The following is a 13,138-nucleotide window of genomic DNA, read 5'->3' on the forward strand; positions in this document are numbered from 1 at the left end:
ATCCAGATGCAGCGCCCGAACCCTTCGGGCCATGCCTCTTGCGCCAGACTGGTCTCCGTCTGTTCGAGAGGTATGTTGGTGCGCCCCGCCGGACGACCTTCGAACATTTTGCAAATGCCTTTGCATAATGGGATTACAGAAATTGACCAACACGTCTCTTCCTGCAATCCTAGCTGGCTTATAGGACCTCGCTTTAAGCTCTAATTGCACCAAGGAGTGATCATTGTTGCCAGCGGCACTGGCATGATCAACACTCACTCTATAGATAGAAGCTAGACATCTCGTTGGTACTAAGACTAAGTCCTTTACATGCCCCAGTTTTGTCCTAGGATGAAACCAGGGGCACTCAATTTCCTCGCCGCCGTTTCCGAAGAATGTGTTCGCCACCACATACCCATTGGCTCTGTTGAAGTCAAATAGGTAGATACAATTTCTGCTGGCCACACGTTTTGCCGACCACCTGCCGGTGGTTTTCAGAGGGTGAATCCTCCCTTTCGCCGTCCGTTTAAGAGCGCCGTATGTCTGACCTTCACCAAGTTTTACAAGATCCTCGCCGATGTTGACATTAAAGTCCCCAGCAATGATCGGGTCGTAGCCTTGATCTCTCCGAAAAGAGTCCACTGCAATTTCTAGGTTGCAGTACACCACTTTTCTCGCCGTACTCTTCTTATTGGGTTGAATACTAGCAATCGTTCGATATGCCTGGTTACAGCGGCTTGCTGGGCCACTGGCCATAAGGCGATCAGTATCCTGCGCCCCCTCCAGTCGTCATTGTAAGCTTCCCTCATGATATACAGCTGTCGGAATAGCCGGGGAAAGTACTTGTGAGATTAGACCCCCTCCTTTGCAGGAGGTGGGTCCTAAGCACCGATGCGATAAGCATTTGGTGAGGGTTGGATCTTCTCCTTTGCAGGAGGAAGATCTTATGCACAAGCGTTTCTCCAAACCCACTCCCTTTCGAGAGGTAGGTCATGAGCATGAGTGTCGATGGTCTGACTGGTTGCTTACTACTTCCATCATCGGGGTGCAGTCAGGTAAAGCTTTAAAAAGCTTACTGAGCGGTTCCTTTGGCATCACTTTCCTGGCAGCTCTACCCACATTTGCTAAAGTCGCTAACTTTTGCTTCCCACATGGTGTGAGGTGGGAATTCGCTTATACCATCCGTGTGCCGCAGGAGATCCTCCCTGTGGATCTCCTGCTGTCTGTATTGAGTCTGGCACTTCTTTCCATACTCAGTTTGGCATTTCTGATTGGGAACATCTTGACACTTTTGTTCTGGAATTAAGGGGGGTTTTAAGCACTTGAACAGTGTTGCGCTCTTGTTTATACTTATTATGACACTTCTGTTCTTTCCATATATATTCTTCTTGTACATCTTCTTTTTGTACCTCTTCTTGCTGTACATCTTTATTTTTACCTCTTGACTCCTTACATTGTTACTCCAAGTGTCTTTGCTTTCTTACTACATCAAACTCTCTCTCCAGATTTTTGTCTGTCTCCAGGTCTATACTTGAGTCTGGTCCATGTTGGCTGACAGTTCGGCCATCATAGTATTCTGTGGTTCAGCTAATCCGATGTGCTGTTTTCTGTCTCAGCTATCTCATTATTCTTTTTACTCGTTCTGCTTTCATATTTTTGTTGATTACCCAGAATAGGATTTGCTTCTCCTATGTCTTCACTGTCATGGACCCGTATACGGTGGCTGTTTTCCTTTCAGTCTGAGGCGTTCTCCAAACCCAAACCTGCCAGAAGAACCATGATAACAACATTACTATGTGTGACATCATTGCAGAAATTGTCTTGCTCCTCCTCCTAGTTCTGTGAATTTTCTAAGACTGGTTCTCTTTGTCTTATTCCTGCCTTAAACTGACCGCTATTCTTGCTGGCGCTACAGGTTCACTCTCTCTTAAACTGACCGCTCTGACTTTGTCGTACCGTTCTGCTTTCTCTTAAACTGACCGCTCTGACTTTGTCGTACTGTTCTGCTTTCTCTTAAACTGACCGCTCTGACTTTGTCGTACTGTTCTGCTTTCTTATTACCTCTGTCCCATGCCGTTATCATCTTCACTTGTCCCTGTTTTCCGTCTCTGGTTCCTTATCCTGGTTTGGTCTTGTGTGATTTGATTCATATATCCTTTTCCTCCATGATTCTACTTAATTCTGTTAATGAATAGATAGATGGATCGATAAAAAGATATGTTGAAAATAGATGGATAGTTAAATAGATATGTTGAAAATAGATGGATAGATAGATAAATAGAAAGGCAAGTTGAACACTGAAGTTTGATGTTTCTATTTGAACAAAAGCAAATCAAAACTGGAAAAGTTCCCGGGGTAAAATATGTATATATATAAATACATAGATAGATAAATGAAAGAAAGTAAGATAGAAAGATAGATAGATTCCTGGGGTTTAAAATTGAATACCCCGCTAGAGTTCCTTTTGTTGTGAAAATATCATTTTCTCGGATTTAAATGTAAACATAAACATTTAGTCTCACATAACACAGAGGATAAAAGTATATATATATATATATATATATATATATATATATATATAATTGTACTGTAGTTTGTATACATTCTTGTTGATAGAGAAATAAAAAATCGAGAGCTACCCAGCAAACATTTTAACCGATTCGGGACATAAATCAAAGCTACAATTAACGATCACACAATTCTCAGGCGTCCCAATGCACACTGCACAGTCCACAGTCACAAAAAAGTGGGGTTTGTTTGCATTGCACAACAAAAATACAAATAATCTGAAAAAATATTGAAACAAAAACCTTTTTTTTCCACATAGATTAAGTGTAAATCTTCCAGTTAAAAAATGAACCTCTTTCAGTGTACACAATTGAGCATTTAGAAATTAAGAACAATTTTTTTTATAACAATACCCGTATTTTAACACTTTTCAATTAAATAAAGAAAACATAATTGAAAGTTAGTTTTGTTGTTAACTAGTTAGCATGCAAATGTTTACAAAAACACAGCAAATATTTACTATTTTGTTTAAAATCTTCGATAACTGCTGGTGCTAACTCTAAAACTATGTATTCTCTTCGATAACTGCTGGTGCTAACTCTAAAACTATGTATTCTCTTTGATAACTGCTGGTGCTAACTCTAAAACTATGTATTCTCTTTGGACTCAAACTTGAATGCAATTGTTCTGAAAAGATTAGCTCCACGGTGCCTCTAATATCTAAATATATATAAAGTTGTAATCTCTGTTTATTGTATGTCCGTCTGTTTGTTTGTCCGATCATAAATCAAAAACTTCTTGACCAATTTTTCTCAAATTTTGATTGGAGAACTCGGAAGAACCACGGGAATGCTCTTAGCTCAGCCAGGTTTTGAGATTCTTAGTTGAGTGGGTCAGAAAATTTGGTTTCCCGGTAAAATCAACCAAGTGCGGGTAAACGGTGGGAGTAACTATGAAAACCTGGACAACGTTGGGTTCCCAGAGTAATATTAATATGAATTCTACATTATGCGATCTCAAATATAATTGGGAAAGAATATTCTTAAGTTATTGTTGTAAACAGATGGAAAATTCAGTTATAAAAATGCACGGGCAGTCGTATAGTACATTTGAATTTCCGAGCCGGGTCAACGTTTCCGGTCCCAGTTTGTACTGTATCGCCCGGACATTGGGTAAGTAAAGCAGACACTCAATAGGACTAGCCGGTGCAACAAGGTTGACGTGGTCAGACTTTAGAGGTGCCTGAAAGGTAAACTAAAAAAAGTGTAAATTTTTCGTTTATCACGCATTGGAGGGAACCCCGACCGCCATGAGCCTCTTAGATTTGTTATGCAGCACTGAGCCTCCGCTATACAGTATAAGTTTCATAATAAAACTTCTAAAATTTTATTATGAAAAAGAGGATATTAAGAAATTTGTTAAAATCTTTGATTTAAACTTAACCTTATTTTGAAAAATTATTTATCTATATACCAAAACAATCGTATATATGTTGCCTATAGCCGGCCAAACGACTGGACCGATTGGGCTGAAATTTTTGTGGACACTCATGGGTGGCCGGGGGGTGTTATAGGCTAAAAAATCGTTTTTTTCTTTCAAAAATTTCTCTTTTTATCCACGGGCAACGCCGGGCCTTTCAGCTAGTATTTAGAAAAATCTGTAATGCAAAATAATTGTTTAAAAGATTTTTTTTAAATCAACAAAAAAGGTATTTCTTAAATCAAAGATTTTATCAATCAACACGAATTCATTTTAGATTTTGTTTTCTTAATATCATCCTTCTCGCATAAAAAAGCTTTGGTATAAAATTTGAACTGCATCATAGCGGAGGCTCGGCCGGGGGTGCTCTCCTTAATCACTCATATCAAAGTTTTTAATTTTAAAGTTACGTAATATAAGTTTAACATTCCATTTTATGCGATCTTAAATAAAATTGTGAAAGTTGTAAACAGATGGAGTATTTAGCTATGCAAAAAGTAAACTAAAAAAACTATGCTTTTCCTTGGTCTTAAAAAGATGTAAGGAATGAGATCTCTCTATTATCTTAGACACGTGAATTTTGCTAGAAGAGGATCATATCTTCGACGTACTGTACCTTACATAGCCTCTTGTTGATTAAAAGTCAGTCCAGTATTTGGAAAAAGTTCTTTAAATCACCATAATGGCCCTGAGTGTGAGAAAAAAATAGCAGATAATAAAGAATGATTTTTGTCTAATCAATGACTTTAATTGATTTCTGACTTTCCTAGAGGACTATAAGCGTAATTTCAGGTGACCCTCCATGCACAGAGGGTAATGGCCGATTTACAATGGTACCATTGAACGCTTTGTCTGATCAAGTATGAAGAATACCAATGTTTTTTTTCCTTTCTTCAAACTGTTTATTGCTATGTCGCGGTTTCTCTCATTTCTTGGTTTTAAGCATGCAATAGACAAATTCACAGAAATAAACACGTCCCGAGTCAGTAAAACGACATTTTCTTCCACATTTTTGATGAGATGAAGGTTTCAAGGGTACTGTTGCAAATCGGACAGTGAATGGAAGGTCACTTGAAATTACGCTTACAGTCCTTTAAAGGTGCTTTTAATTAAAAGATTATTTGCGAATACTTTATCAGATGTTTTATTTCCAGGTTTCCAGTCTAGAAGAGGAACTCAGAATGATCGGAGAGAATATGAAAACCCTTGAGGTCGGATTTATTTTAAAATATTAAGTATTTTTCTAATTTTTTTTTAAACATAATGAGTTAATAAATATTAATATTAGGTGAGCTAGTTAAAGCTAGTTTTCATGTCTGGCCTTCCATGGCCAATATTTTGTACATAAAACGTGCTGGGTACATACACTCTGGGTACAACTGACTGCCCGGTACGAGTAAATACTTCACATGGCTTCAATCAAACCGGAACAAGGATTTACCGATCTAGTGTAGTGGTCCTGTATATGTGTTCTCTTGTACCGACCAGTCTTGACTACCCAGTGAAAAGTCGACGTAGCAATTTTTATGCAACAAATGTAGGCTGGCAAGATCAATGTGGCTTCTGCTGGCAATGATTGGACAATAGTAGTTCCACTATCTGCAACTTGCTTCCCTAATTCTTGCAATTCATTAATTTAAACCTCAGGTTTCCGAAGAAAAGGCGCTCTGGAGAGAGGAAAAGTTCCAGGTATATCAAATGTATTTTGATTAAAACAAATCATTAAAATTAACATTTTTTTTACAAGGAAAACCATCACAAACACGGATTTTTTTCAATTTTATTCTGGTTGAAGTTCGAACCCATACAACAATGGAATATGAAGACGACTTATATATTATGACTATAAACAGAGCAATTGTGCAGTGCAAACAGATCCATTTCCTCAGTTAATTTCAAGCAATTTGTAAAACAACATCATATAAGTGAGAACCAGCTTAAACTTCGGATATAAGAAGATGACTTTTATACTTAAGTTATGGCTTTAAATAGTCCGATGAACATGAGATAATTTTGCAGTGTAAACCGACCCATTTCACTTTCAATCCTAGAGAACGATTTCTGGACCCCCCCCCCTCCCATAAATTAACTCATATATATATATTTCATGTACATCTTTTTAATGAAGGGGGGGACTTTCTAGAAAATTACTTCTTTTTTCAAATTTATATAAACCACAACTGTAGCGCGCCTAAAGACCATTTTAAATATTCATAATTCTTTTATTATTTCTATAATTGTCGATTTATTTTCCCAATATTTTCTGAAATTGTCTATTACTCTGTATTATTTCGCTGATCGTCCCTTTTTTATTTCATAGTTTTTGGTTGGACTTTCCCTTTAGTTTTTAGCATTGAATTTACATATCTTATTCGCTGAAGAACCCGGAATTGCCCGTAAAAAAATCATTTTGAAAAAAAAATTTGAAAAAGAAAATTAAATATTGTAGAAAAAAAATAATTCGTATTTTTGTCAAGGCTATGTTATCCGCTATGTCCAAAACAAATGTCATCCCATTCGGTCCAGCCGTTTATCCGGCTGTAGGGACATGTCTGGTTTTATTATATCTCATTATAATACACTAATTGTCTCTTTATTTTCGCAAGATTTATTAGATTTTCCCTTTTTATTTATAATATATATCTATTTAATTTTTCAACCTTTAGACTGAGATAAAGCTGTTGATGGTGAAATTAAAGGGAGCTGACCGTAAACAAGAATATGGGGAAAAGAACATAAACAAACTAAATCACAGGTTGGATCAGAACTTAGGATACATTAAAGAATTTATGAAATGTCGTCTTCTAAATCTACTAATAATGGAATGTTGCATTTATTTAGTTTTTTAATTATATAGATATATTGAGCTTTTTAAATCTCTTCTCCATAATTCATGCATGACTGTTTATTTATTTTTACAATTAGATACTAAGAATTAAGCACAGGGTGTCCCATGACAGTTAATGAATATTTTAAAATGTCTTCTTCCATAATTTGTTAAGTTGTTTGATACCAAAGAGAATAATAAAACAATTATATTGGAGTCATATAATATAGTACAATGGATTTCAAAGTAAGATATATTTTAGTAAAAGATTTTTTTTAACGCAATAAACTTCAAATAGTGTTTAATCTAATACAGTTAACTATTCACCAACTGTCATGTTTCGTGGGACACCCTGTATAACAGTATAAAACCTATTGAAATATTAGTTTATGAATGCTTTCTTTTTTACTAATTTTAACAACAATTCAGTTTTGAAAAACAAGTATTGAACTTAAAGAAGGCATGCAGTTAGGCGCCTGGTGGCGGGGGGGATATTTCAAGACTGACAAACAAACCAATCAGACAGATAGAGACGTTAATCGGATACAATCATATAACTAAAAAAAACAATTTTATTGTCTTTCATTTTTTATGTTTATTGGGACACACTTATTAGTATAAATGTTTATAAAGATGGAAGATTTATAAGGAAAATAATGACAAATGAGTATTCTTGCCAAATCTGCTGCAGCCAATGTTTGTTTACAAAACATCCCCAGACAATGCATTTTACAGAATATACAGTTCACACTGGGAAACAAACAAAAGTTTTGAAAACGAACGAAATTTTTCGTGGAAAAAGGTGTCGTTCAGAAAAAAAACGAACGATCGACAAACGAAATAATTGTTCAGAGAAATAAAAATTCTCGTTTTTTAAAACGAACGATTTAAAATTGTTCGAACGAACTTAAATAAAAACTATCGCTTTTTTACTAAACGACGAATTTTTTAAAAAGATTTGGAAAAAACGATATAGTCGTATTCGTATTACTGAAAGAACGATTTTTTAAACAAACTTAAAAAACAGTAGTTATTTCTTGAACAAACGATTTTTTCGAACATTTAAAAAATGATCGTTTTTACTGAACGAACGATTTTACAGAACGATCGTTCAGTGAGAAAACGAACAAAATAGATGGAAATGGAACGATGAGCTCGGGAACGAACAAGTTCAATTTTTTTTGAACGATTGAAAAAAACGAACGAAATGTTTTAGTAGATATATGTTTCACGAGGTTGTGGGGGGGGGGGTTGTACAAAAAGACAACAAAAAGGTGGTGCAGCCGAAATCTTATGTAACTCTCCAATAATAGAGTGACATGTCCGATTCACGACAAGGATGACAAATCATGTTCTTCTCTTGGAACCAACTGGTTTGTGGATTTATCTCATCTTGTTGGAGGATTTTTTTCTTGGTTGGGAAGACGATATTTTCTCCATTACAATATTTACGTCATCCTTGATCAGGTTTAAAGGATACCGTTGTTAATCTAAAAATTTAACTTCTTATTTTTATTTATTCTGACCGGAAAGTATTTATATTTGACAACAATTGTTTAGAATTGATGAGATTGAAGACGACATTGTCCGGCAGAAGTTGAAAGTGCAGAAGGTTGCTAATGAAATGGATGATACATTCGACGATATGATGGTTAACTATTGATAAAATTAAAACAGATATTTAAAGATTTTATACAAGGGGGGGGGCAAAAAAGGATTACCCCCCCCCCCCTTCATAATTGTTAACTAACTCTTTAAATAAAATTTATTTGTTATAGAGCTATTTGTTAAAGGGCATTAATAAAACATCCTCTCTCTCTGTAGAATTACAAGACAGAGAGAGAGCCTGTTCTACGCCGACTACGCGTAACTCCTTTAGGCTTCTGACTTCGGGTTATTGTGAACGAAACACACATAGATCATGAAAAGACGACATCTAGTGTTCTATATGTTATTTTAATTAATCTATGTAAAAATATAAAAGCACAAGTCAGCTTTAAATAAAGGATTTATATGCTATTTATAAATCTGACGAATGTTGGAATTAAATGGATTTGTGTAATACATAATAATTCGTGAAAATACAATCCTTTGTTAGTTCTAGAAATTATTACAGATTGTAAGAAATCTTGTGGAAATATTCCTTGAAGAGATAGACAGCAAGATAGATAGAAAAATAGAGAGATAGATAGATAAATAGATACAAGTGGATTTATATGTACACAGTATTTACTTCTATATTTGAAATGAAATAATATGATGTTTATTAATATTTTTTTTTAAATTGATCATTTTTAAGTACTTAGAAGAAATTCGCTCTTTTTCTCTTTATTTTTAGCAGCTGACAACCTGTAAACGAGAAGGTAAACTGTATGCGACACCACTGCTACGACTTTGTGACCTCGTAGCTCCTCTAGTTTTGATTCGATAAGAAAAATCTATCTGAGCTGAAAACTTAAGAATGATGGATTTCAAGATTAATGCTTAAACTCCTGGTTTTACTAAACCCTAGATTATTGGAATACGATATCCAAGAAAGAAGTTTGAAATTTAACCAATCAGCGTGTCATGTTAATATGTACTCATTAACTTAAAAAAATGGTTCTATTTCTGGTGTTGATGGTGTCATATCAATTGAACTAAACATCGATTGAACCAACGTAAATTTTGGATTAATGTTTGTTAAGACTAACGTTTAAAATTATAAATGTCCTAAAATGTGATAACATATGTTTTTTAAAAAGTTCATATTAACATGGTAAAATTTATATTTGTTTAAATGCTCTAAAAGCCGACTTGTGAACAGCTGATTTAAATTCAATCGGATATTAGTCCAATCGATATAGCATCGTATCTGTAATTGTTATCAAAAACGTAACTTTTATACAGTATAGGGATATCCAAAAAGAGGATTATAAAGAAAATCAAAAGTGTGTCCATTGGATACTCAGATTAAGCTATCGTGATTAAGGATATCGCATTCTAAAGTTTTCAGCTCTGGTCACAATTATTACATATAAAAAATTCATACCAATTTCGTTCTTCTCAATAGATCTACAATTAACTTATTAAAAACATTCAATTTTTCAATCTTATGTGCAATTATCTTCAACGTGCTTTTTATATATTTATTATCATTCTTCTACGTCAATCCTCATAATCCTAGAAAAAGGCAAGAATGTAATGCAAGGAAAGTTAATTCAGAAGTGTACTGCAGTGTACTGTCTCTGGGCGGTAATGTAAACACAAGACGGATGCTACAGCCTGACATGGGATCCATCTTCCACATAAAAAAATCAGTGAAATATTCTGGTCATAGGAAACTATTATGTGAATTATCAAAATTATCAAAATTTAATGCTTTTAACCTCCTCGGATACTAAACGAACACTGATGCATCTATTCTTGTTTACAAATTCCGCCCAAAGAGAACTGGTTTCAATATGTACGCAGAGTTTACACAACCGCAATTAACTTTCCTTGCATTACAACCTTGGAAAAAGGCATCTGAAAAGTATTTTTTTACATAACACTATTGTTCCGTTTATTAGTCATATTGGAGTGTTATGCCGTAATCAGACAGATAATACAAATACGAAAAATTAGCAAGGTACAGTAGAGCCCAGAAAGATATGTTATATAAAGACGACATGTAATATGTGTATTTCTTGTTTTTATAAAACAAATATTTTTGTCCATAGCTAAAAAAGCAACTTAGTAAGTGAAATGGATCAGTTAATGTCGTCTTCCTAGTCCACAAATGTATGTATTCCAACGAGGTTATAGTGTATAGAGTGGATGATGTACGCTAATCCTTTACTAATTGTATAGGCCATAAACTATACCAAGAGCGTACTGCATATTTCGTTTTTTTTTTTTAGTTGATTCTGGCCTAACCTATAGTATATCAATATAAGTAAACAGTTGCAAGTGTACAGTACAGCTAACTGAGCACAAAGGTAGAGAACTATCATCCACCCTGATGTATTCCACTGTAAAAAAAACGAAAAGAAATTACTAGTAATCAATATTTAATCCCCATTCCCCATTCTTATTACATATTTCTTAGCTTCTTACAAATTCCCCCAATGTATGAAAAGCAACATAATTCCCCCTCTCCTTTCATAAACCAGCGTCTGGAGTCCCCCCCCCTTCCTCCCGGCCCCCCTTCCTCTCCCCTACCAAATACGCCCATCGTGATTAAGATCAATTCTTTCGGGCAAGTGAGTTTATATCTTCTCTGACTCATACTAACCAAACTAGAAGATGGAGAACCATTTTGCAAAATTTAGACAATTTTCTTTTCCTTGACTTTTCAGTTATTTGTGATTGATACAGTGAAGTCCAGAAACTGTGGAATAATAGGACTACATTTAATCAATCTAATGTTTCATGTTTGATTATTAGCTTTGAAACATGAAATGTGTCCAGTGGCGCAACTGGGAGGGGGGCGAACCGAAATTTTTCCCCCCCCCCTCTCAGCATATTTCACCCACTGAAATACATGAAAAGACACTAGAAGAACAGACATTTTTTGGCGCTTCGCGCACATGTTAAGTTAATTTACTCATGTCTTTCATATTAAAGCTGTTGAAAATATATATTTTTTCAACACAAGCCATGGTTATTATAAGAATTTGGTATATTATTGAGCACAGAGCCGATCCTAAAAACAGCGCTTTTTATTTGAAAATTTTTCACGAGGGGGCTAGCCCTATTTAACCCCACCCTAGCCCCTAGAAATAAAATATCGCCGCCCCCCCACTTCAGTCGTCTTCCTATGCAACAGTTTTAGGGGTCCGGCTGTATAGTTTACATTAATAAAAAACAACAGCAGATTAACAGTTTTGCCAAAAAGAGACACCAATTTCTAATTTCTTTCCCCGTATACTTCTAAGTTCTAATCTAGCTTTTATCCTTCATTTAGAAAATTCAGAGATCCTTGATTTTTTTTCAAAGAATTCAGGGATTTAAAAATAAAATAATTTTTTTTTTAAATTTTAATGTCAGCAGGAACAAATTTCAAGCACTGAAGTTGGCTAACCAAGATAATTTTAAAAAAAGTGGAATTACTATATAGCTGCAGCCAACTTTATTGGGGGTTGGATCAACTATGTTTAAAAGGTGGAATTATTTGGTCAGAAAAGACGTCGATTGTATCCTAGTTTGTGTTCTCAATCTAATATTTGTAATTTTATTTTATATTCTTCTAAATACTACCCACCCCTGGAAATTTTTTTGAGATTATGAAGATTTTTTTGAGGCGCTTACAACAAGAAAGGGTAAATTTTTCAAATGAGGGTTCAGCTAATTAATATTCTCTTTTAAAGTCGTCTAAATTCTCCAAAATGTTTTCCTTTGCTTTGTATGTTACCAAGGCAGATTTAGTTTACAAACTTGTTAAGATAATTCTCACGATGGATTGAGTGAGATGTAAGGCGGGGTGTAAACCCCTTGCTAAGATTATCTTCACAATGGATTGAGTGTGATGTAAGGCGGGGTAAACCCCTTGTTAAGATTATCTTCACAATGGATTGAGTGTGATGTAAGGCGGGGTGTAAACCCCAATTGTTAAGATTATCTTCACAATGGATTGAGTGAGAGGTAAGGCGGGGTGTAAACCCCAATTGCTAAGATTATCTTCACAATGGATTCAGTGAGAGGTAAGGCGGGGTGTAAACCCCAATTGTTAAGATTAATTTCACAATGGATTGAGTGTGAGGTAAGGCGGGGTGTAAACCCCTTGTTAAGATTATCTTCACAATGGATTGAGTGAGAGGTAAGGTGGGGTGTAAACCCCAATTGTTAAGATTATCTTCACAATGGATTGAGTGAGAGGTAAGGCGGGGTGTAAACCCCAATTGTTAAGATTATCTTCACAATGGATTGAATGTGAGGTAAGGCGGGGGTGTAAACCCCAATTGTTAAGATTATCTTCACAATGGATTGAGTGTGAGGTAAGGCGGGGTAAACCCCTTTTTAAAGTTATCCTCACAATGGATTGAATGTGAGGTAAGGCGGGGTGTAAACCCCAATTGTTGAGATTATTCTCACATTGGATTGAGTAAGAGGTAAACCCTTGCTAAAATTATCTTCACAATGGATTGAGTGAGAGGTAATTGTTGAGAGGTGTAAACCCCAATTGTTAAGATTATCTTCACAATGGATTGAGTAAGAGGTAAACCCTTGCTAAAATTATCTTCACAATGGATTGAGTGAGAGGTAATTGTTGAGATTATTCTCACATTGGATTGAGTAAGAGGTAAACCCTTGTTAAAATTATCTTCACAGTGGACGAGTGAGAGGTAAGGCGGGGTGTGAACCCATTGTTAAGATTTTTAAAAA

At 35.2% G+C, this 13,138-nt stretch overlaps 1 protein-coding gene across 1 annotated transcript; it reads left to right on the top strand.

Moving 5' to 3' along the window:
* Positions 1-977: 977 nt before the first annotated feature.
* LOC111714945 (tropomyosin) lies at positions 978-8,456 on the top strand. The gene is made up of 5 exons (XM_023490180.1): positions 978-1,034; positions 5,121-5,177; positions 5,614-5,655; positions 6,633-6,721; positions 8,354-8,456. Exons 1-5 carry the CDS (start codon positions 978-980, stop codon positions 8,454-8,456), a joined length of 348 nt encoding a protein of 115 aa, XP_023345948.1.
* The last annotated feature ends 4,682 nt before the right edge of the window (positions 8,457-13,138 follow it).

Source organism: Eurytemora carolleeae, unplaced genomic scaffold (assembly GCF_000591075.1).
Source record: "Eurytemora carolleeae unplaced genomic scaffold, Eaff_2.0 scaffold1678, whole genome shotgun sequence".
In the NCBI taxonomy this organism is placed as follows: Eukaryota; Metazoa; Arthropoda; class Copepoda; order Calanoida; family Temoridae; genus Eurytemora; species Eurytemora carolleeae.